This window comes from Eutrema salsugineum, unplaced genomic scaffold, assembly GCF_000478725.1.
Source record: "Eutrema salsugineum unplaced genomic scaffold, Eutsalg1_0 scaffold_1, whole genome shotgun sequence".
NCBI lineage: Eukaryota > Viridiplantae > Streptophyta > Magnoliopsida > Brassicales > Brassicaceae > Eutrema > Eutrema salsugineum.
In genome coordinates, this window is record NW_006256909.1 from 413,519 (window position 1) to 434,519 (window position 21,001).

General features: G+C 37.4%; 6 protein-coding genes and 1 non-coding gene across 8 annotated transcripts in view; 6 read left to right on the plus strand and 1 right to left on the minus strand.

Annotated features, from left to right (window-relative positions):
* The window catches only part of LOC18029076 (probable LRR receptor-like serine/threonine-protein kinase At2g16250), a 5,921-nt gene extending 3,071 nt beyond the window's left edge, over positions 1-2,850 (plus strand). The window contains exons 2-5 of the mRNA XM_006411668.2: positions 7-1,692; positions 1,793-1,921; positions 2,026-2,048; positions 2,134-2,850. Of these exons, the coding sequence (XP_006411731.2) occupies positions 7-1,692; positions 1,793-1,921; positions 2,026-2,048; positions 2,134-2,696 (2,401 nt within the window). The 3' untranslated portion in view covers positions 2,697-2,850. The remainder of the gene's footprint in view (positions 1-6; positions 1,693-1,792; positions 1,922-2,025; positions 2,049-2,133) is intronic.
* Positions 2,851-4,691: 1,841 nt separating this feature from the next.
* On the plus strand, positions 4,692-5,969 carry LOC18029077. Of its 2 annotated transcripts, none has more exons than XM_006411670.2 (3): positions 4,692-4,943; positions 5,033-5,151; positions 5,823-5,969. In XM_006411670.2, the coding sequence occupies exons 1-3, from the start codon at positions 4,792-4,794 to the stop codon at positions 5,840-5,842; spliced, it is 291 nt and encodes a 96-aa protein (XP_006411733.1). In that variant the 5' UTR covers positions 4,692-4,791; the 3' UTR covers positions 5,843-5,969. The 2 variants fall into 2 exon arrangements, with proteins under 2 accessions (XP_006411733.1, XP_006411732.1); XM_006411669.2 differs by lacking the exon at positions 5,823-5,969 and adding an exon at positions 5,490-5,804.
* Positions 5,970-6,631: 662 nt separating this feature from the next.
* Positions 6,632-7,287, plus strand: LOC18029078. Its single transcript, XM_006411671.2, has 2 exons — positions 6,632-6,831; positions 6,943-7,287. The coding sequence occupies exons 1-2, from the start codon at positions 6,700-6,702 to the stop codon at positions 7,228-7,230; spliced, it is 420 nt and encodes a 139-aa protein (XP_006411734.1). The 5' UTR covers positions 6,632-6,699; the 3' UTR covers positions 7,231-7,287.
* A 1,113-nt stretch (positions 7,288-8,400) lies between these two features.
* Positions 8,401-10,430, plus strand: LOC18029079 (probable cinnamyl alcohol dehydrogenase 9). Its single transcript, XM_006411672.2, has 5 exons — positions 8,401-8,576; positions 8,919-9,032; positions 9,114-9,627; positions 9,775-9,928; positions 10,006-10,430. Exons 1-5 carry the CDS (start codon positions 8,479-8,481, stop codon positions 10,206-10,208), a joined length of 1,083 nt encoding a protein of 360 aa, XP_006411735.1. The 5' UTR covers positions 8,401-8,478; the 3' UTR covers positions 10,209-10,430.
* A 143-nt stretch (positions 10,431-10,573) lies between these two features.
* Positions 10,574-10,960, minus strand: LOC18029080 (egg cell-secreted protein 1.4). Its single transcript, XM_006411673.2, has one exon. The coding sequence runs from the start codon at positions 10,958-10,960 to the stop codon at positions 10,574-10,576; it is 387 nt and encodes a 128-aa protein (XP_006411736.1).
* Positions 10,961-11,254: 294 nt separating this feature from the next.
* Positions 11,255-11,326, plus strand: TRNAH-GUG. The gene has a single exon. It is a non-coding gene; the product is annotated as a tRNA-His (tRNA).
* A 3,955-nt stretch (positions 11,327-15,281) lies between these two features.
* LOC18029081 (cellulose synthase A catalytic subunit 2 [UDP-forming]) lies at positions 15,282-20,395 on the plus strand. Its single transcript, XM_006411674.2, has 13 exons — positions 15,282-15,362; positions 15,885-16,271; positions 16,359-16,461; positions 16,550-16,739; positions 16,845-17,111; positions 17,212-17,557; positions 17,672-17,809; positions 17,916-18,041; positions 18,131-18,343; positions 18,431-18,701; positions 18,791-18,987; positions 19,071-19,421; positions 19,531-20,395. Exons 1-13 carry the CDS (start codon positions 15,282-15,284, stop codon positions 20,113-20,115), a joined length of 3,255 nt encoding a protein of 1,084 aa, XP_006411737.1. The 3' UTR covers positions 20,116-20,395.
* Positions 20,396-21,001: the final 606 nt, after the last annotated feature.

Below are 21,001 nucleotides of genomic sequence, written 5' to 3' on the forward strand. Positions count from 1 at the left end.
TGGTAGTGTAATTCAGATCAACATTTCAGGGTTTAGAAGAACAAGGATTGGGAAACAAAATCCACAATTCTCAGTCGATTCACTACTGAATCTCACCCGTTTATCCTCTTTCAACGCCTCAAGGTTCTCTCTTCCAGGTCCAATCCCGGTTTGGTTCGGATCAAGTATGTTGACTTTGGAGGTGTTGGACCTTAGCTCTTGTTCAATCACAGGAACCATCCCTGCAAATTTGAGTGGGTTATCACGCCTCACAGTCTTCGATCTTTCAAAGAATTCAATCACTGGGAGTATTCCTCTGTCTCTTACATCTCTTCAGAACCTATCAATTCTTGATCTTTCCTCAAACTCGGTAAATGGTCTGATTCCTGCTAGCATCGGGGCTCTCTCAAAGCTCCAACGTCTGAATCTTTCGCATAACGCCTTGTCCTATTCCATACCTCCATCTATCGGAGACCTTTCTGCTTTAGTTGAACTCGATCTCAGCTTCAACGACCTGTCTGGTTCGGTTCCGACAGAGTTAAAAGAGCTAAGAAACTTGCTGACACTTGTAACTGCCGGAAATCGGCTTTCAGGATCCCTACCTCCTGATCTGTTTAGTTTCCTGAGTAAACTACAGATCGTTGACTTCAGAGGCAGTGGTTTCATCGGCGTTTTACCTTCCAGGTTATGGTCGTTACCAGAACTGACGATTCTAGATCTTTCTGGAAATCAATTCTCCGACATGCTGCCGGATACCACTGTTGCTTTTGATTCTACGGTCTCAATGCTTAACATATCCGGGAACATGTTTTACGGCAATCTCACAATTTTGCTGAGAAGGTTCCAAGTTGTTGATCTGTCAAGAAACTATTTTGCAGGTAAAGTTCCTGACTTCATACCCATCAGTGCTTCCTTGAGCAACAATTGTCTTCAGGGGCCAATGAACCAGAGGGAATTGTCGGATTGCGCTTCGTTTTATTCCAAAAAGGGATTAACTTTCGACAACTTCGGACAACAACCTGCACAGAAAAAGAAGCCTAAATCTACCTGGTTAAGCCACAGGACCATTGTTATACTTGCTGCAGTTGGAGGGTCCATTTTGGTTATGCTCATTCTAATATTGTTACCAATAACCGTGAGCTTCTGTGTCCGTCGAAGAAACAGATCATCAAGTAGTACGCATCCTAGAGGAAGACACAACGGCGTTGGCCCATTGCCTCCTGATGAAACACTTCCCTCGGGAAGAGGAGTCTCTATGAACTTTGCGAGTCTTGGATCGTCATTTACTTATCAACAGCTGCGCAATGCCACGAAGGAATTTCGAGATTCGAACCTGATCAAGAAAGGAAAATCGGGGGATCTTTTCAAGGGCGTTCTAGAAACCGGAGTTCAGGTCGTTGTGAAAAGAATCAGCTTGGAATCGATGAAGAACAACGAAGCGTACCTAACCGAGTTGGATTTCTTCAGCCGGTTTGCTCATCCGAGAATTGTCCCATTTGTAGGAAAGTACTTAGAGGACACAACCCATAAGTTCTTGGTGTATAAGTACATGCCAAATAGAGATTTACCAAGCTCGTTGTTCTATAAATCCAATTCCCTGGTTGAGGACGGATTGAAATCTCTTGATTGGATCACCAGACTGAAAATCGCATTGGGAGCAGCAGAGGGACTTTCTTATCTGCACCACGACTGTTCACCATCTATCGTCCACAGGTGTAAAAATCATCCCTTTTCATGTTTTTTTTTTTCTTTCTCTCAGTTCACCATCTGTTCATACTGAGGTTTGAGTTCTCCAATGTAACTGTCTTTATAGAGATGTTCAAGCAAGCAGCATTCTCCTGGATGATAAGTTTGAAGTAAGGCTTGGAAGCTTCAGCAGAGCTTGTCATCAAGAAAACAGCGGCCGTCCACGTAAAATCGCCCGATTGCTCAGATTATCCCAGTAAGTGTCTCCAATTCAGACACAGAGTTGCAATAACTTTTCCAGATTAGATCAAACATCTAACAACAAGCTTCTTCTGCTTTTTGGTTTTGTTCTCTCTTCAGGTCTTCTCAAGAAAGTGTTCCTGGTGCGTTTATCTTCATATATTAAGAAATTAGATTCACAACTGAAAAAGAAAAAATAAGTTCTAACAATGAAATACAAATTTCCAGGCTCTCCAGCTACAGCAACATGTGCGTACGATGTCTATTGCTTCGGCAAGATACTACTGGAGCTAATCACAGGAAAACTCGGAATCAGCTCATGCGAAGAATCCCAATTAAAGAAAATCCTAACCGAGATCCTGCCCTACATTTCATCACAAGAGAAAGAACCAGTGATGAACATTCTAGACCAATCTCTTCTCGTCGACGAAGACCTCTTGGAAGAAGTGTGGGCAATGGCAATCGTCGCTAGATCTTGTCTTAACCCAAAACCCACGAGAAGACCGCTTATGAGACACATAGTCCAAGCCCTAGAGAATCCTCTGAGAGTCGTGAGGGAAGACAGCAGCGAATCGGAGAGATTCCGTACGACGGGATCTTCGAGAGGATCGTCGAGTAGCGGACGAATTTTTGGTAGTTGGAGACAAAGCTTGTCTGATCCAGTCGCGGCGGGAACAAGTAGCCTTCTGTCCCAGGCGGAAGGTTTAGCGAGATCCGGCGGCGCAACGGGATCGTCGACCAGGGGAAGTAGCCGTGCCGCGTCGAGCCGACGAAGTATGAAAGATGTATAGCAAAAAGCCTAAAACCAAATACACACACGATACGATCAATATTAATTGTTTTTTTATTTTTAGTTTCAAATTTTGTTTTTTCCGATTTATTCCCTTGTTGATAAATTCCCATAAATTCATAATCTTTATGCTGTATATGATTGAATGGAAAATAATTAGGAATGAAAAACTATACAGTGATATGATTAAATTGGGGTCTAAGCTGTGAATGTCAAAGTAAATATACTCTATTGAAAATAGATTATAAATTCAAACCCTATATTTGAATTTATCCCTGCGGTGTATATTTTGTATAACCGTAATAGCTTAAATACTCGTGCTTCGCCGTTTAATCGGCGTAGTTCTGTAGAAAAAATAAGTGGATTGTACTTAGAAAAAGCTAGAAAATCAAGTACTACAAAAGATTTATATTTTGACCGATACTGTAAGAAGACGAGAGGTTGAGTTACAAAAAGTACTTGGACAATTCCTCGAATATGCTTGAAAAAAAAACAAAGCCTAAAAAAATCTCAAATCAAGTTAACTTTGTGTTACAAGAAAAAAGTTATATTAGAGCAGAAACCACCTCATGGATGTGAAAGACTCCGTTTAGCATCTCTAAGAGCATTTCACACCATAATATGTAATCCGTGATCTCTTCTCCTTGTCTTATGATTTTGAGCTCCTTCCACCAAATTTGTTTTCCTCCTCACTTGTAAAGCATCAGCAGGTTCTCACCGTGATTCATGAACTTTATATCAAGATATAAGTATTCCACTTCTTGGTCAAAAGAAGTCTCTACTCGTTGAGACGAACCATCATTGAAATTTATAAAATCATGTTAATGTGTGACACTAATTCTTTGTAGGTTACATAATAATAAATTTCTTCTAAAATAATTGAAAATGCTGAAAGTATTCATCATATATACAATAGTTTGTTTGATGAATGTGGTAATTTACTAATCAAAGTACAACATATTAAAAACAAAAATTTGTGTGCTTCTTTTGTACACTTTTGTTATTGTCGATTTTCTATAAAATATTTTAGAAGCAAAGTAAAAAATATATAATGTATTCGTAAGTTTTAGTGGTATTGATTCCAGTCAAAATTTTTGCTCGCTCTGCTATTGGTCGGCAAAGTTGCTTCCGACAAGTTATTCATTTTGACTGATAGAATTAAGAAAATAAATATGAGAAAAGGGAAGAGCTAGAAAACAGAGCGGAGCGAGAAAACAAAATTTATTAACAATGTAATCAACCTTGATATGGCTGGTTTATTAACCTTATATGCACATTTAAAACTTAAAGATGGTGTAGATCATTATAAATAAAATTAAAAAATTAACCTATTGTAAAACTGGCCTATCATAAAAAAGTTTGATCTGTTTGATAGATCTATGTGAAAAAATCTTCTAGACTAAACTCAAATGATCAGTAATCAATAAGAGACTTAATATATATACACACCAAAATGTTTGAAATGTCAATTAAATTAATATGTAAAGATTTAGAGCATGTATATCAGTGAAATCTTAAGGGAGGGGTTTACCAGGATATAATATTTTTTTTAGTTTTTCTTTTTTTTTTAATTCGAAAATTATAATTTTTGACCAATCAGGATGCTCCATTTGTGATGATATCGTTTTTTAGGTTCGTTCGGATGATACTTTATCTTTAATATTAAACTATTTTGTCTCAAAAACTATGCCATGAACCTTTCTTGATCCCCTGATGTACATGCTCTTAGTGTTGGAGGGTTGGAGTTTATTTTGGTTGAAGTATTTGCATTTCAGAAGTTCTTTGTAAAGTATATTCAATTATCAATAAAACATTTTTTTAAACCAAATGAGTAGTTAATGTGTTATGTTTTATGTTGAGAAGAATCGATGAGTACATCTGTTAAAAAAATGGAATTAACATACATGAGGGTTACAAAGATGAGACTGAATGTTCACTTCTAATGCTGGACCCTATATTAATAGAATTTATCTGAATAAATTAAAAATTACCTTAACGACGTCGTGCTAGTTGTAGGGTTTATTTATCTGTTCATATACCGCTCGTCCATTTCAATCCCGTTCAAGGAAAACAAAATTTGGTCAAAATCAAGAGAGATGGCATCGTTTTGCAGATCAGCGTTAGTGGCAGGTTCCAGAAACTTAGTATCTAGATCCAAAATCGTAACCCAAAAGTCCCTCAATCTTAAACCAGCATCGACTTCATCTCCTTTCGCTTCACCGTCCCAATCCATCCCTCGCGCTTCAAGGTGAGAGCACTCATTTTCAGCTAATTTCCATTAATTCCAGGAAAGCGTGGTGTTTAAATCCAGGAAAACTTTCTCAATGCAATTTGAAGGGTTCTCTCGGCTTTGGGAAGCGTTGAAACGATGATTCCGCTTCATAGTGCGGTTGCTTCAGCACGGCTCCGGTCAAGCATCGCTGCTGATTCCTCCTGTTGGAGCTGGCTTTCCCAGGGTAAATTTTCATCCTTTCTTTTTTAATTGCTTGTTTTGGTTTTTATTTTCCTTCAATTTGTTGTCTTTGTGCTAGTTTTTTTTTTTTGTGTGGGTTGTATCTGTTTTTCTGCTTTATCACTGGTTCTTATGACATTTAGAAAGTTTTCGAGGATAAAATTGAACGCTAGAATCTCGAATTGTGAACTTCGACAGGTTTCTCAAGGAAGAAATTGTTACTTTCTCTTCCAAAATCATGTTTTGTTGAGATATATGGTCGGTCTTAGATTCTTTACGTACTTGTGTTATGTCCTAAAGCTTTGCTTCTCTGACTTGTGGTTCTTCTACCTAATGCGATAGGATTTGCCACGCCTTTGTGACCCCGGTCTGCTGGAGATCTATCTAAGGCGAAAATAATCAAAAATAATAGGACTTGCTTTCAGACAATCAATGAACAAGAATAGTACTCTTTGTCGTTTGAACTCTTTCGTCGATTGTATTGTCATGGTTCACATGGACTTATTGCTTCAAAGTTCTTGCGATCTTTCTATTGCTATTTGGATTCATCCACAGATTTTTTTGCATTGAAACTCAGTTTGATTGTTCGTGCAAGTTACAACGCAAAAGGTCCGATGTTTTTCATTTACTGAATCTTGTTTGCTGATTTTCTTCCATTTTCTCATCGTCTCTTAGAACTGGGAGTTCCTCGGTGACACCATCATTAGCATTGGTCTTGATCTTGAAGCGTCCATGGTTTGATTCTTGATATTCTGCTGTTTAAGACTGCTTCGTGTTACCAGTTACAGAACCGCTTTGGTCCCGTTGAGGACCAGATTGTTTCTCAATTTGGCTCGTGTTTTCTTGATTTTAGTCTTTTTGGAGCATGGATGGGATGGGATGTTAAATATCTCAAATTATTAATCCTGATCTTATAAGCATTCTAACGAACATAATCAAACTTATAACCGTACCAACTAATAATTGTGAATCTAAACTTTCTTGCACTTTACTCTTAACCCCGTTTTCTCTTTGTCCACCAACTATATAACTTCAATGTTGGTATACTAGAATATAGATCAATATACCAGAAATATACGGGAGCCCCACATTCACCGGACAAATCATCCAACGCCAATTTCGCCAGCTTTTTTGTTTAAATTACTCAAGGGGGACAAAAGTTAAAAGCTGTAGAGATAAATAATCAACTCTCCTTTTACGAAAATAAGATAATCACAATCATTAATACAAATGTACATGATTTCCGGTTTTTAATAACCTTCGGCACTAATTAGTCAGTTCTGCTTAGTAAATAGTAGAAGTCTAACACATGATACGGATAATGTGATAATATAAGAAAGGAAAAACTAAAAATCGATGTATTTTTCGTCTTTAGGCCTCTCTGTATCCCCACCTCGCTATCTAATTAACCGCGCAACGAGATGGACGGGCACAACTGTATAAACATAACATGTGTGTGTGTGTGTGCATGCCTATATAATAGTTCATGCTCTTAGTATAATAACTCGAACAAGAACTAGTAAAAGAATTCAGAATACAAAAGGCCAGCTATATGGGGAATTGTGCATTAAAGCCAAAAGTTTTGTCGGAAGTCGGAGCTCCGGCGCCGGAGGAGCTTAAGGTGTCAGTTCTTGAATATCAGAAGATCGACGCTGCGAAATCTCTTAGCAGCTTGTTCCTTCAGGTAAGTCACTAAAATCTGAAAACACAAACATATGTAATGTAATAGTTTTTGGGATGGTATATGCGTAATTATATTAATCTTTGTATATCGTTTGTGATTCTTGGTTTATAGGAAAAGGCAGAAAAGAAAACGAAAGAAGACGAGAAGACAACACCGGAAAAGATGCCGGTAACTGAAGATCGGAAAACAGCTTTGGCTGAGGTAGAATCTCCAACAAAAGAGGCAACATCTCCGGTAACAGAGACAAAATCTCCAGTGATGGAGACAAAAGCTCCGACGAATGATCAGAAGGTCGGGAACGAAGAGGCCACCGTTCGTGGCGAGAAAGTGAACGACGATGCGACTGTGAAAGAGACAGAAACAGAGGCGAAGCCAGAGGAAGTCAGAAGAGAAGCTTAAAGAACTTAAACGCTAGTTTCTGCGGTAGCGTTCTTGATAGCAGTACGCTAATTCAAGATTTTCCTTTTGTTTTAGGTTATGTTTGTTCTCGATTCCAAATGCAAACACTGAGTTCATTACATGAGCTGGAAGATGCTTGAAACGCTAGTTTCTGCGTTTAAGATTCCTGTTAGCAAACGCTTGTTTTTGTTTTTTTTTGTTTACATGTAAGTTTGTTGTCGATACCAAAACGCAGACGCGGGATTTGTTAGATGAATTGACACGCCATATTTCCGAATACTGATGCTGGTGTTATATTTCATTTGAAGCGCCAGTTTCTGCGTTTGCGTTGATGGGCCATTTACAACGCATTATTAAAGTCTCTGTTTGGATCATAACGGGCCATAGCATCAAAATGTGGAAGTCTTTAGTGGGATGGGAGCTTTTTAACGTGTAGATAAAAGACCCGGGACCTGAAGACGGATCCCGATTTCGAGCATTTAATTGAGAGACAACTAACTCGCAAACCTTTTAACTGCAGCAATTTAAGAAGTTGACCCCAAAAAAAAAAAAATTTGCAGCAATTTAAAAGGTCACCAAACTCTCGAGCCTCGACCTGTCAATTATACTTGTAGGAAGCAGCCAATATTATTTAAACATGTGTCCATAGTTTGTTGTAATAATAAACGCGGCCACTTCTAACCACCACCGGTTCATGAACGACATAAATGATCAAAGCAATAGTTTTGTTTAGAAGTACTTAACTGATATAGATTGATAGTACAAGATAATTTCTTACAAATCAAATGAAACCTTGTAGAAAACATGTTCTATGTTTCTTTTTTTTTAAGAGGATTTTTTTTTCTTTGTACTTTTTAAGAGGATAGTATGGCAAATCATAAAACTGATCACATAAGTAGTGTGAAATGAGGATAAAAACATTAAACTACTTGAATTTTTACCATTAATTCGACTTCTTGACTCTAAAGAATTACATCCAAACCTTTGAACATCTACTTCTTTCCAACATTAGTTTACATGCTTTGAAAAAAATAGTAACATGTATAGTTTCGTAATCTAATGATAGAAGCAAATTAGCAATTCGACCCCCAAAAAAAAAAATGTTGAAAGCAATAAAAGAGAGATATTAATAGCTCGAGCTACCACCTCTCCTCTGTAAGTGCCCATATATGCACCACTCCCTTGAGACAACCACAGAATAGAAATCCAATATCTCACTCACTGAAACAAAGACAGACACATAACCAAATGGCGAAATCTCCAGAAACAGAGCATCCGAACAAAGCCTTTGGTTGGGCTGCCAAAGACAAATCTGGCCTTCTCTCTCCTTTCCATTTTTCCAGAAGGTTCATATTCTTATCATCAGAGACAAACCAGCCTCTTTTTTTCGTTATATTTTCTCAGACCAAAAACCAAGATCTTCCTCGTACTCTGTTTTGGTTTATGTTCTACCGTTACTCAGATGATGTCGATCGTTCTTTTCAGATCTGAGTCAGATCGTTCTTTTCGAACTAGTTTCTTTTTTTCTAAAAAAGCTCAAGTTTCTAACACTTGAATAAAATTTATTAGATCTGTTTTTCAATTTATGCTCAATGAAATATAAACTTCTGTCTGAGATCTATTACAAAGTTCTTCTTTTTTTTTTTATGTCTTGTCTCATTTAGAAAAGTTTGATGTTAACTCTGCAGAAACAATGGTGAAAATGATGTGACAGTGAAGATCTTGTATTGTGGAGTGTGCCACACTGACTTACATACCATTAAAAACGACTGGGGGTTCTCGTATTACCCTGTAGTTCCCGGGTAAACAAAACAAAAACAAAAACAAATCTCGTATTTCACAAATTATTCGATTACATAACAAAAACTTTTGATATAAACCAGGCATGAAATCGTTGGAATCGCTACACAAGTTGGCAAGAACGTGACGAAATTCAAAGAAGGAGACCGTGTAGGAGTAGGAGTGATCACGGGTTCTTGCCAATCTTGCGAATCGTGTGACCAAGATCTTGAAAATTACTGTCCCCAAATGTCTTTCACATACAATGCGATTGGATCCGATGGAACCAAGAACTACGGTGGATACTCCGATACCATTGTGGTCGATCAACGGTTTGTTTTGCGGTTTCCCGAGGGATTACCAAGCGATTCGGGTGCTCCCTTGCTGTGTGCTGGAATCACTGTGTATAGTCCAATGAAGTATTACGGTATGACTGAGCCAGGGAAGCATTTAGGTGTAGCTGGACTTGGTGGGCTTGGTCATGTTGCTGTCAAGATTGGTAAAGCTTTTGGTTTGAAAGTTACTGTGATTAGTTCTTCTCCTAATAAAGAAGACGAAGCGATTAATCGACTTGGTGCTGACTCGTTTCTTGTCTCAACTGATCCTCAGAAGATGAAGGTAACAACGAGTTATCTCTGGGCTATGCGTTAGGTTAAATCGGATTAGACACCCGCTTTAAATACCATGATTATTACATAGTAACGGATATGAAACTGAAACAAAAGAAGCTTATCTGTTTTTGTGTTGTCTGTGTGGAAACTTTAGGCTGCAATTGGAACTATGGACTACATTATCGATACGGTTTCAGCAGTGCATGCTCTGTTTCCATTGCTCGGTTTACTCAAAGTCAACGGAAAACTCGTCACTTTAGGCTTACCTGAGAAGCCTCTTGAGCTTCCAATTTTCCCTCTAGTTCTCGGTAAAGCAAATCCTTTAAACTTTCCCTGTAAACTCTTGTTTCGTGCAACACAAGTTAACCTGACTCGTTGTTTACAGGAAGGAAAATGGTGGGAGGAAGTGACATTGGAGGGATGAAGGAGACACAAGAGATGCTTGATTTCTGCGCTAAGCATAACATTACGGCCGATATTGAATTGATTAAGATGGATGAGATTAACACTGCTATGGATAGGCTTGCTAAGTCTGATGTTAGGTACAGGTTCGTGATCGATGTAGCAAACTCCTTGAGCCGAATGTAACGATTGACCATGGAGCAGTCTGAAATCTACGTCATAGTCATGTGCCTGTGTTGTGTGTGTGTCTCTCGAGTTACCTTCGTTTCCTGCTTTATGTTTGTGAATCGGTTTCTTCTGAAACAAGTTACCGAATCACTAGCTCTCTGTTTTTACTTCTTATGTTCTGGCTCTTAAGTGTCTTTTTGATTCATGAAAAAACATTGATCAATCTTTAATTTGGTGATAGATTAAAAGTATCAGAATCCAAACACAAAATCATTGATTTGAGATTTAAAATTATAAAAGTTTATGATTCGTTAAGCTCTTGAACAACCTTTGATTCCGTAAATACAAAGAAGTTCTAAACGCAAATCATACGGTGATCACAATCAAGTTTTCTTGGGAGAAGGAGCTGGAGAAGAGTCGCCGGAGGTTGGATTCTTGCAAAAGCCGCGGAGGACATTAGCTTCTTCAGGCGTAAATCCGAGAGAAGTGAGCATCGCCGGCCAACAATTAGTGGTGATGATGTCGACGGCTTCACAACAACTAACACCGAGTTTTGTTTCGCCGTTGAGGAAGAAGAGAACGATCTCGTTAGTGCATGATTTAAGCTCGTGCAACACGTTCCAACACTCCATTATTCCTCCGCTTTGGAGCCTCGCCACTATGTTGGTTGAATCCGCCGGAAGATCTCTGCCGAATACGGTGGTGTTTTGGAGGAGAAGGAGGCCGAGAAGTGCGACGGTGGTTAAAAGGAAAGTGGTGTTTGAAGCCATTTCTAGAATAAAAAGTGATGTGGTTTTGATTATGGTGATTTTCGTGTTCAGATTGGCTAGCGATGGTTCGGATTTATACTGATTTTTTGGGGTTAGTGGTAATTAAGATCCATTAAAAGGTTTATTAGTGGTGGGAAGTGGGGAAGGATCGAAATGATTACTGGTGTTAAAGAGTAATTAAAACAGGATTACTGAAGCTTATTAGGCTTTGGTGAAGAAGAGTAACGGCTAATTGCATACGAAAGGTTGTTTATGTAAGATAAATAAGTTTTTGATGCAACTCAATAACAAAATGTGGCTGTAGTTTAGTGGTGAGAATTCCACGTTGTGGCCGTGGAGACCTGGGCTCGAATCCCAGCAGCCACATATTTTTTTTGGCGATTTTATCTGTCGAATTCGTGGCTCTGTGCTTAGGTTTAAAATGAACCTCCTTTGAACAGATTTTTAGTGAAAGCCCACTCTACCTTCTGCTAATAGCGCATATATTTTACCAACTTATTTCCAGATCTACTCCTCGGATTTTTCTGTTTCTGATTTTTTTGGGTTGATTCTTTTTATTCAGACTATTTCTCACAATAATCAATATTTATTTGTTTTAACAAATTTCTCGTATTTCAGTATTGAGTTGAAAACTCCAAAAAGATAGAATAAAAAACCTGTGCAACAATTTATTTAATTTTTAATAGAAGTCAACCTTGTGATGATTTTCAAATGGCGATGTCATTCAATTTTCATTATACAATCTGGGTGGTTAGTGCAAATCCGAAAGAATATATTTTCATTATAGCGTTTTAGGCTTGATCTTAATTAGTTAGTCCGATGATTGAACGATTTAATAATCAATAATCAGAAAAGCACTTTTTATCATGTGAATTTAAATAACTGCGTGGGCCTAGTGCGTATTACCATGATGTGTCGTACCTTTTTACATACACAATGCTATTATACTAATGGTGGTAAATTTCATGTTTTTTTTTTAAAGAAAAAATACGTTCGGATTAGAAAAATGCGTTCGAATGTCCCGTTCGAACCTTTTTATCGAAGGGATATTATTCATTTCTCTGAAAATCAATTCAGTAACATAAATGCAAATAGGGTTGTTGAATCAAATAATGAATATTGAAACCGACAGATTGTGAGCACACTTACAGAACACAGTGCATACAAATAGAAAAAGTCGTTAGGATAGTAATTTTCTTTTTTCGGAGCCAATTCTAACACGAAATATACAGGAGTCATTGACCTATAATATCAAAAAAAAATTATCAAACTGTAGGCATAATAGTGACTAAATGTAATCCCGAATCGCAAATATACAGTTGATTAGTTCTCGTCAAATTTATTCCCTTATTTGAGTGGTTTCTAACCGAAAAATTTAAACAATATTGTAATACATCTAAAACTAACTCAAGCCCACGTTAAAAAGAAAAATAAAACAAACACATATTTCATTTGTTCTCTTGGCATTTTATTTACTTGATAATTAATATAAGATCCCGTCGGTGCCGATAGTATAACGAATGTCTATGTGGCAAATTACATAAGTTGTCCGATTTGGTGGAGCCTTGCGGACCATCGAATGCTTTTGAATTAACAATGGCCCGTATATCGACCGACGCATATTTGTACACAGTACACCCCATAAATAGGGATGCAACGACGGAAGTAATTCAGTTACAAAAAAAAAAAAAAACGGAATAAGTCATAGCACTATTTTCTGTGCGTGCGTGTGTTTTAGATTGGATGCCATAATCAACAATAAGCATGATATGAACTGGATTACGTGAAAATCTAAAATTGTAAAAACAAATGAATGTACAAAACATCATGTTTCTATAAATTGTGTTCAAATGATTTTAGATTTTCAGTTTGTAGTTTTCAAAATTAATACAAATTGTAAAATAGTGCATGTTGCGACTGCAAAATATATAGGGGATATTCGTTGGACCTAACGCACTTTTTTATCCAACCGATTAGATTAGTAGCAAACTAACAATTATATCTTGGTATTTTTGTAAATCCTCCTTTGATTTATTTTGTTTTGGTTTTGGTGGTTACTAATTTCCTTTTTCCCGGCCATTTGGCACTTGGCAGATTAAAAATTGCTTTTTTGGGTAACAAGTACATGATAGGACCGCTTTGAGCGTATATTTTATTTGTAGTTTACTTTTGGCCATCGTATATTAGTTATTTAGAATGAATAATTTCGTACCATCCAAATAATGATTTGGTTATCATTTCGCCATCATATAAACCTCATATACTCTGCAAAGACGGAGACATTGTAACAATACTATTTACGATATTCGGTAAGATACATTAGTCGACGCATTGAAACATCGTCGGCAGTAGACATTTTTTTAAAAAGTATCTATTAATATCATTATGACATATTTATATTATGAAAATTAAAAAGTCATTAAATAGTACCAAAAATATCATTTTTTTCAAAACAGCACACCAAATTTAAATTTCTAAAAATAGTACAAATAATTATGTGAAAATATTTGTTTATCATAAATAAATTAAAATTTTGGATTTTCTATTTCCCATTTAAGGTTTAGGGTTTTGAGTCATTCTAATATTTCGAATATTTGTTATTATTAGATATCTAAACTAGTAATGTAAGTTTTGGAGGAGAAAAAATTCAAAGCAACACAAAAAGTAGGTATTTGACCAAAAAAAAAATCAGATACACACAATCTCCAGAAAATTAGTCGACGTTTTTAATTAGCAAAATGGTGATCATATGTGCATTTTTTTTTTGTTAAAGGCTCATCAAAATATTCGTATATATCATATATATAAACACTATCGACTATTGACATTTAGCATATATCTAGACATTAATATCTAAATAAACAAAACAGATCATATTTGTAAACGTAGCTAGCTCCTCTTTTTCAAATATTCAAGAAAAAAGTTTTATTTGTCAAGAATACAAAATAACCACGAAAAAGGTTAAGCCACCGACAATATATTTAGCTTCCATTTATTGAATTTAAAAATCACAAAGTTACAAATTGTTTATTCAAGGTTGGCCAGAAAGAGGTACTCATCCAACGGTCAGAGATTAATTAAGATAACCAAATTATTCTTATGCAACGTACCTACTTAGAAGCTTCTTCACACACAAAAAAAAAGGCTCCTACACTTTAGTTTCATTTTCCATCATTACACAATTCACGTGTTACATAAAAACTTTGGATGTTTATAATAAATAATCCAATAATTCACAAAATAGTTTCAGTCGTCTAATCATAATTTTTAAAGTTGTACAAAACAATAACTACATTTCCTTAAAAAGATTAATTTGATTTTCGGTTGGAATGTGTACATTTTGATCAACTATAATTTCAACAACTGACATAGAAAATAGGGATTGGTAAGTAGAGAGAATAATAATATATGGGTTTTAAATAAAAAGGCAAAAACTTCAGGGACTTTTATAAAATTACACGGCTGTAAAGAAGACATAAATTTGAACCCGATCACGAGGACCCGGATCCTTATCGAGAAACAGTCTAGCTTCCACACTCTCATTATCCCAGAAACACCCCTAAAAATATCTCAGTTTCAGTCTAAAATTCGCTCTCACTCACTCGCTACAAAGTTAAACCTTTGTTTTCTTTCTCTTACCAACTCTTGTAGGTGGAGCACAGTCCAGCTCCACCACCACCATAGCCATCGTCGTTTTCTCCGGGACCCACTTATTTTTCGACGTCTCTTGTATATATATTTTGTTTTACATCTCAATTTTATTTGTGTAATTAACAAAAGAAAGTTTTGTATAAAACGGTATTTGATCTCAATTTTGCTACCCACATTTCAACACAGTTCTATCTGGGCTGTGTCTGAACCTCTTCTGTTGTCTCTCTTTCCCCCTTTCTCTCAATTTATCAAAGACCCATTTGCTTCTGTCAGCCTGTAAAATTCTCTTGAATCAGTGAATCACTCTCTCGCTTGAATCCAAAAAGTTTTTTTTTTTTTTTTTTTGGTGTGGTTGTTGTGGAATCAAATAGCTGTCTCCGAGAAAGTGCGACTCGGGAAATTTTCGTTTTTTCTCCTTCGGGATCTCTTCTTTTTCGTTTTATTTAAATATTATAAATAAATTTTATAAATTCCCGACCCAAACACTCATTGTCGATTCGGTTTATTTTTCCTCTCCTCCTCCGTCTCTCTACTGCATGTTCTGAATCTGTGTAATGGAAGCTCAACAGTCTGGATCCATTATCCGAATCAGGTCCGGTCAATGTCTCTGAGCTGATATTGCAAGAGAGAAAATTCGTTTTTTTTCTTTTCTTGATTCGGTGGAGAAGCCATGAATACTGGTGGTCGGCTCATTGCTGGTTCTCACAACAGAAACGAATTCGTGCTGATTAACGCCGATGAGAATGCAAGGGTAATCAAATAAAACTTCCTCAAAAGAAATCTCATTTTACACTTTTTTTGTCTGAATTTGTTACGAAAAAATGATTTTTTTTTTCCTTTTTCTTTTTTGGATCTAAATTTGAGAATCTAGATGGATATGTTTGTTTGAGGATGCCACATCCCACATGTTCTGTTTTTTTTTTTTTTTTTCTTCTCGAAATGTTGCATGATTCATACGTGTCGGCAGATATTGGCGATGCTGTCAGCTGGCTTTAAGCTACCCTGACTCCTGAGCATCGAATTCAATGTCGTAGCAGTAGCAATAAGTTCAAAGAAAGTCGACTTTTTTTTTATAAAAAAAAATTTGGATTTCACCTGATTCAGTACTAATTACTGTTACAATTATCTAAGTCCTAGTAATACTGAGAAGTTTATAAAATTCTGATTCAGAATTGTTTAATTCATAATCGAAAAATGTTCTTTTGAGCCTAGGATTTGATGATAGAAGACTGATCAGTTTCTTTTTTTGACTCTTGTGGATTTTGCTATATAGATACGATCAGTACAAGAATTGAGTGGACAAACATGTCAAATTTGTGGGGATGAAATCGAATTAACAGTCAACGGTGAGCTATTCGTTGCGTGCAACGAGTGCGCATTCCCGGTTTGTAGACCTTGCTACGAGTATGAACGTAGAGAAGGAAATCAAGCTTGTCCTCAGTGCAAAACCCGATACAAGCGGATTAAAGGTAGTCCACGGGTTGAAGGAGATGATGAAGAAGAAGATGACATTGATGATCTTGAGTATGAGTTTGATCATGGGATGGACCCTGAACATGTTGCTGAAGCCGCACTCTCTTCACGCCTCAACACTGGTCGTGGTGGTTCGGATTCAGCTCCACCTGGATCTCAAATTCCTCTTTTGACTTATTGTGATGAGGTCAGGAAGCCAAAACGGTTTTTATTTCACGGAAGAATGTTGCTGATTTTATGATTATGTTTATCAACTATGTATATGTTTTCTCAGGATGATGATATGTATTCTGATCGACATGCTCTTATCGTGCCTCCTTCGACGGGATATGGGAATCGAGTCCATCCTGCACCATTTACAGATTCTTCTGTACCTCGTATGTGTTTTCTTTTATCATTCCTATCGAAAAATGAATTTATTCAACTTCTAATGTGTTGTGAAATGGTGTTGTTTGTGGTTTACAGCACAGGCACGATCAATGGTTCCTCAGAAAGATATTGCGGAATATGGATATGGAAGTGTTGCTTGGAAGGATAGAATGGAGGTGTGGAAGAAACGACAAGGTGAAAAGTTTCAGGTCGTTAATCATGAAGGTGGAAACGCTGGCCGAGGTTTTAATGATGACGATGGACTTGATGATCCTGACATGCCTATGTAAGTTAAAACTAGGGGTGCCAAATGAAAACCTTAAAAACAAAGTTTGCATTCAATGGTTTTTGTGTTTTTATTGATGTTTTTAACGTTTTGGTGCTAAATCAGGATGGATGAAGGAAGACAACCTCTCTCAAGAAAGCTACCGATTCGTTCTAGCAGAATAAATCCTTACAGGATGTTGATTATGTGTCGGCTCGCGATTCTTTGCCTTTTCTTCCATTATAGAATTCTGCATCCAGTGAATGATGCATATGGATTGTGGTTAACATCAGTTATTTGTGAAATATGGTTCGCCGTATCTTGGATTCTTGATCAGTTCCCTAAATGGTATCCTATTCAACGCGAAACATACCTCGACAGACTCTCTCTCAGGTATACATAAACATGAAAGACTTCATCTTATCTGAAAATACATATTCTTTTTTTTTAAAACTCCCAATGATTTTGAGAACTCTCTTTTGTCTTACATTAGGTACGAGAAGGAAGGCAAACCATCGGGATTAGCATCTGTCGATGTTTTTGTGAGTACAGTGGATCCGCTGAAAGAGCCACCGCTGATCACAGCAAACACGGTTCTATCGATTCTAGCCGTTGATTATCCTGTTGATAAGGTTGCATGTTATGTATCGGACGATGGTGCAGCTATGCTTACATTTGAAGCTCTCTCTGACACAGCCGAGTTTGCTAGAAAATGGGTTCCTTTCTGTAAGAAGTTCAATATCGAGCCACGTGCTCCCGAGTGGTATTTTTGCCAGAAGATGGATTATTTGAAAAATAAAGTTCATCCTTCTTTTGTCAGGGAACGTCGTGCTATGAAGGTTTTCATTGCTGCTTTTTCTCTCTCTTTCTTTTCCGCGTAAATCCGATCATAAAGAGTTTTTGTTTTAAAGAGTCTTGCTTTATGGACCTTTTTGTTTGTTTATGTGTTGCAGAGAGATTATGAGGAATTTAAGGTGAAGATAAATGCATTGGTTGCTACAGCACAGAAAGTGCCTGAGGAAGGTTGGACTATGCAAGATGGAACTCCTTGGCCTGGAAACAATGTCCGAGACCATCCAGGCATGATTCAGGTAATGACAATTCTCCTCTTACTTTGGATTGATTTCTGTTCAGTTAAACTGGATTAAGCACTTCTACTTTTGGGTTGGTTTCTAAGAAAATTTCAAAAAATGGCAGGTGTTCTTGGGACATAGCGGAGTTCGTGATACAGATGGGAATGAGTTACCGCGTTTAGTGTATGTTTCTCGTGAGAAGCGGCCTGGATTTGAACACCATAAGAAAGCTGGAGCTATGAATTCTTTGGTAGGGATAAATCTGGTTTATATTATTCTCTGTTCTGCTTTCTCGGATTTTCGTAGACTTAAACTCATTTTTACTTTATCTTCTTGAAGATCCGAGTCTCTGCTGTTCTATCAAACGCTCCTTACCTTCTAAACGTCGATTGTGATCACTACATTAACAACAGCAAGGCAATTAGAGAAGCTATGTGTTTCATGATGGATCCGCAATCCGGAAAGAAAGTTTGCTATGTTCAGTTTCCTCAGAGATTCGACGGGATTGATAGACATGATCGATACTCAAATCGCAATGTGGTGTTCTTCGATGTATGTGTCCCTATGTCTTTTCCTTCTATTTATGTTCTTACTTCTCTTCCTTCTTTCTCATTTGATCATTTTCTGGTGTGTAAACAGATTAACATGAAAGGTCTTGATGGGATACAAGGACCGATATACGTTGGGACAGGTTGTGTCTTTAGAAGACAAGCTCTCTATGGTTTTGATGCACCAAAGAAGAAGAAACCACCAGGCAAAACCTGTAACTGCTGGCCTAAATGGTGTTGTTTGTGTTGTGGGTTGAGAAAGAAGAGTAAAGCAAAGGCTAAAGATAAGAAACAGAACCCTAAAGAGACTTCAAAGCAGATTCATGCTCTAGAGAACATCGAAGAAGGTGCCGTCGTTGCAGGTAAAGATAATAAAAAGAAATTCTTGCTTGGTTTTTGTCTTATTGAAAGTCTATAGGCTAAAGTAGCTGCTTTTTTTTTTTATTGGTAGTGTCAAATCCTGTGAAGAGATCTGAAGCAACCCAACTGAAATTGGAGAAGAAATTTGGACAATCTCCGGTCTTCGTTGCCTCTGCTGTTCTGCAAGACGGTGGAGTCCCCCGTAACGCAAGCCCCGCGTGTTTGTTGAGAGAAGCAATTCAAGTTATTAGCTGCGGATACGAAGATAAAACCGAATGGGGAAAAGAGGTAAAACATTACAAAGTTTTCGACTTGTAAGAAAAAGTTCCAAAAGTTCTTGTGATCTCATTTTGCTTGTATATTAAACGCAGATTGGGTGGATTTATGGATCGGTGACTGAAGATATCTTGACGGGTTTCAAGATGCATTGCCATGGATGGAGATCTGTATACTGTATGCCAAAGCGTGCAGCTTTCAAGGGATCTGCTCCAATAAACTTGTCGGATCGTCTTCATCAGGTTCTACGTTGGGCTCTTGGCTCTGTAGAGATTTTCTTGAGCAGACATTGTCCGATATGGTATGGTTATGGTGGTGGGTTAAAATGGTTGGAGAGATTCTCTTACATCAACTCTGTTGTCTATCCATGGACTTCACTTCCACTCATCGTCTACTGTTCTCTCCCGGCGGTCTGTTTACTCACCGGGAAATTCATCGTCCCCGAGGTACTTCAATCATAACCTCTGCATTTTCTTCATCATCCATGGTTTTAGTAACACTAGATATTACTCTGCTTCGTGTTTTAAAAAACTCTTGTGTGTTTCACTTTGACAGATAAGCAACTACGCAGGTATTCTCTTCATGCTCATGTTCATATCCATAGCAGTAACCGGAATTCTCGAAATGCAATGGGGAGGTGTCGGAATCGATGATTGGTGGAGAAACGAGCAATTCTGGGTAATCGGAGGGGCCTCTTCGCATCTATTTGCTCTGTTTCAAGGTTTGCTCAAAGTCCTCGCTGGAGTTAACACTAATTTCACAGTCACGTCAAAAGCAGCAGACGATGGAGCTTTCTCTGAGCTTTACATCTTCAAATGGACAACTTTATTGATTCCTCCGACAACACTTTTGATCATAAACATCATCGGAGTAATTGTCGGTGTCTCGGACGCAATCAGCAATGGTTATGACTCTTGGGGACCTCTCTTTGGGAGACTGTTCTTCGCTCTTTGGGTCATTGTTCATTTATACCCATTCCTCAAGGGATTGCTTGGGAAGCAAGATAGGATGCCTACGATCATTGTGGTTTGGTCTATTCTTCTTGCTTCGATCTTGACGCTCCTGTGGGTTAGAGTTAATCCGTTTGTGGCTAAAGGTGGACCAGTGTTGGAGATTTGTGGTCTCAACTGTTTAAACTAAGCTCTGGGTGATAATTCTGAGAGAAAAAGAAGAGTTAAGGAGTTTTCTTGTTGGAGCTTTGGAAGCAAAAGTGTTGATGAAGATGACCTGTACTGTTTTGCTGGTTGTTGGGTTCAATTGTGTTTGTAGACAAAGATGTGCAGTTTTTACGAGTTTTTTTTGTTCTCCCTAAATTAAAATTCTTTCATTATAATGTTATACTCATAGAGTTGTTTGCTTTTCTTTTCCATGTACCTTCTAGTTCTTGTATAATAATGATAAAAATCACATACTTTGTTAATAACGGATTTTAGTGTTTCCCAAATCTTTTGCTCACTCGTTTATATGCACTGTTTATTTCGCAAATAAATAAATAAATTAGTCAATAACTTAGATATTTGATTATGCCTTTTGTCTCCTGAAAGATGATTAGTGATATACATCTCAAAATTCTGATATTTAGGGGGAAAACAAAACTTGTAACATTATGGTAAAAAAACAAAAACTTCTAAACGGCGATTTTAGTATGGTTTACTAAACTGAATCGAACGTCTGAGAAGCCACCGCATGTCCGGCAATGGATGAGGCTACGATTGAGATGACAACACGTGGAGTGAAGCATATGGGTCCGAGACGTGTTTATTCCTTATCGATACCGGAATTGCTTTGCATGGACCCCACCAAATCGTATAATTGAAGTCAAACGCACCTCCTCTATAGCAAAAAGGAAAGTTTTTTAAACCTCATCTAAAAAGTAACAGACAGACACACGGGAGTCGTTGGATCAAGCAAACCAAAAAAATCTTAAAGTCGGTCACTAGTTTTGACGGTTCACGATCAACTAATCAAAATACACCCGCTTGCAGAGGATCGGCCGTGGTTTATTAACTTTTAATATTATCTTCTC

Bases quoted from the DNA above. Each gene is read 5' to 3' on its own strand.
- LOC18029081 (XM_006411674.2), top strand. From the start codon at position 15,282: ATGAATACTGGTGGTCGGCTCATTGCTGGTTCTCACAACAGAAACGAA. The intron at 16,462-16,549 runs GTATGTGTTTTC...TGTGGTTTACAG, and splicing joins TACAGATTCTTCTGTACCTC to CACAGGCACGATCAATGGTT. The intron at 19,422-19,530 runs GTACTTCAATCA...TCACTTTGACAG, and splicing joins GGAAATTCATCGTCCCCGAG to ATAAGCAACTACGCAGGTAT.
- LOC18029077 (XM_006411670.2), top strand. From the start codon at position 4,792: ATGGCATCGTTTTGCAGATCAGCGTTAGTGGCAGGTTCCAGAAACTTA. The intron at 4,944-5,032 runs GTGAGAGCACTC...TGCAATTTGAAG, and splicing joins TCCATCCCTCGCGCTTCAAG to GGTTCTCTCGGCTTTGGGAA. The intron at 5,152-5,822 runs GTAAATTTTCAT...ATCGTCTCTTAG, and splicing joins TTGGAGCTGGCTTTCCCAGG to AACTGGGAGTTCCTCGGTGA.
- LOC18029078 (XM_006411671.2), top strand. From the start codon at position 6,700: ATGGGGAATTGTGCATTAAAGCCAAAAGTTTTGTCGGAAGTCGGAGCT. The intron at 6,832-6,942 runs GTAAGTCACTAA...CTTGGTTTATAG, and splicing joins TTAGCAGCTTGTTCCTTCAG to GAAAAGGCAGAAAAGAAAAC.
- LOC18029079 (XM_006411672.2), top strand. From the start codon at position 8,479: ATGGCGAAATCTCCAGAAACAGAGCATCCGAACAAAGCCTTTGGTTGG. The intron at 9,628-9,774 runs GTAACAACGAGT...TGGAAACTTTAG, and splicing joins CTGATCCTCAGAAGATGAAG to GCTGCAATTGGAACTATGGA. The intron at 9,929-10,005 runs GTAAAGCAAATC...CGTTGTTTACAG, and splicing joins AATTTTCCCTCTAGTTCTCG to GAAGGAAAATGGTGGGAGGA.
- LOC18029080 (XM_006411673.2), bottom strand. From the start codon at position 10,960: ATGGCTTCAAACACCACTTTCCTTTTAACCACCGTCGCACTTCTCGGC.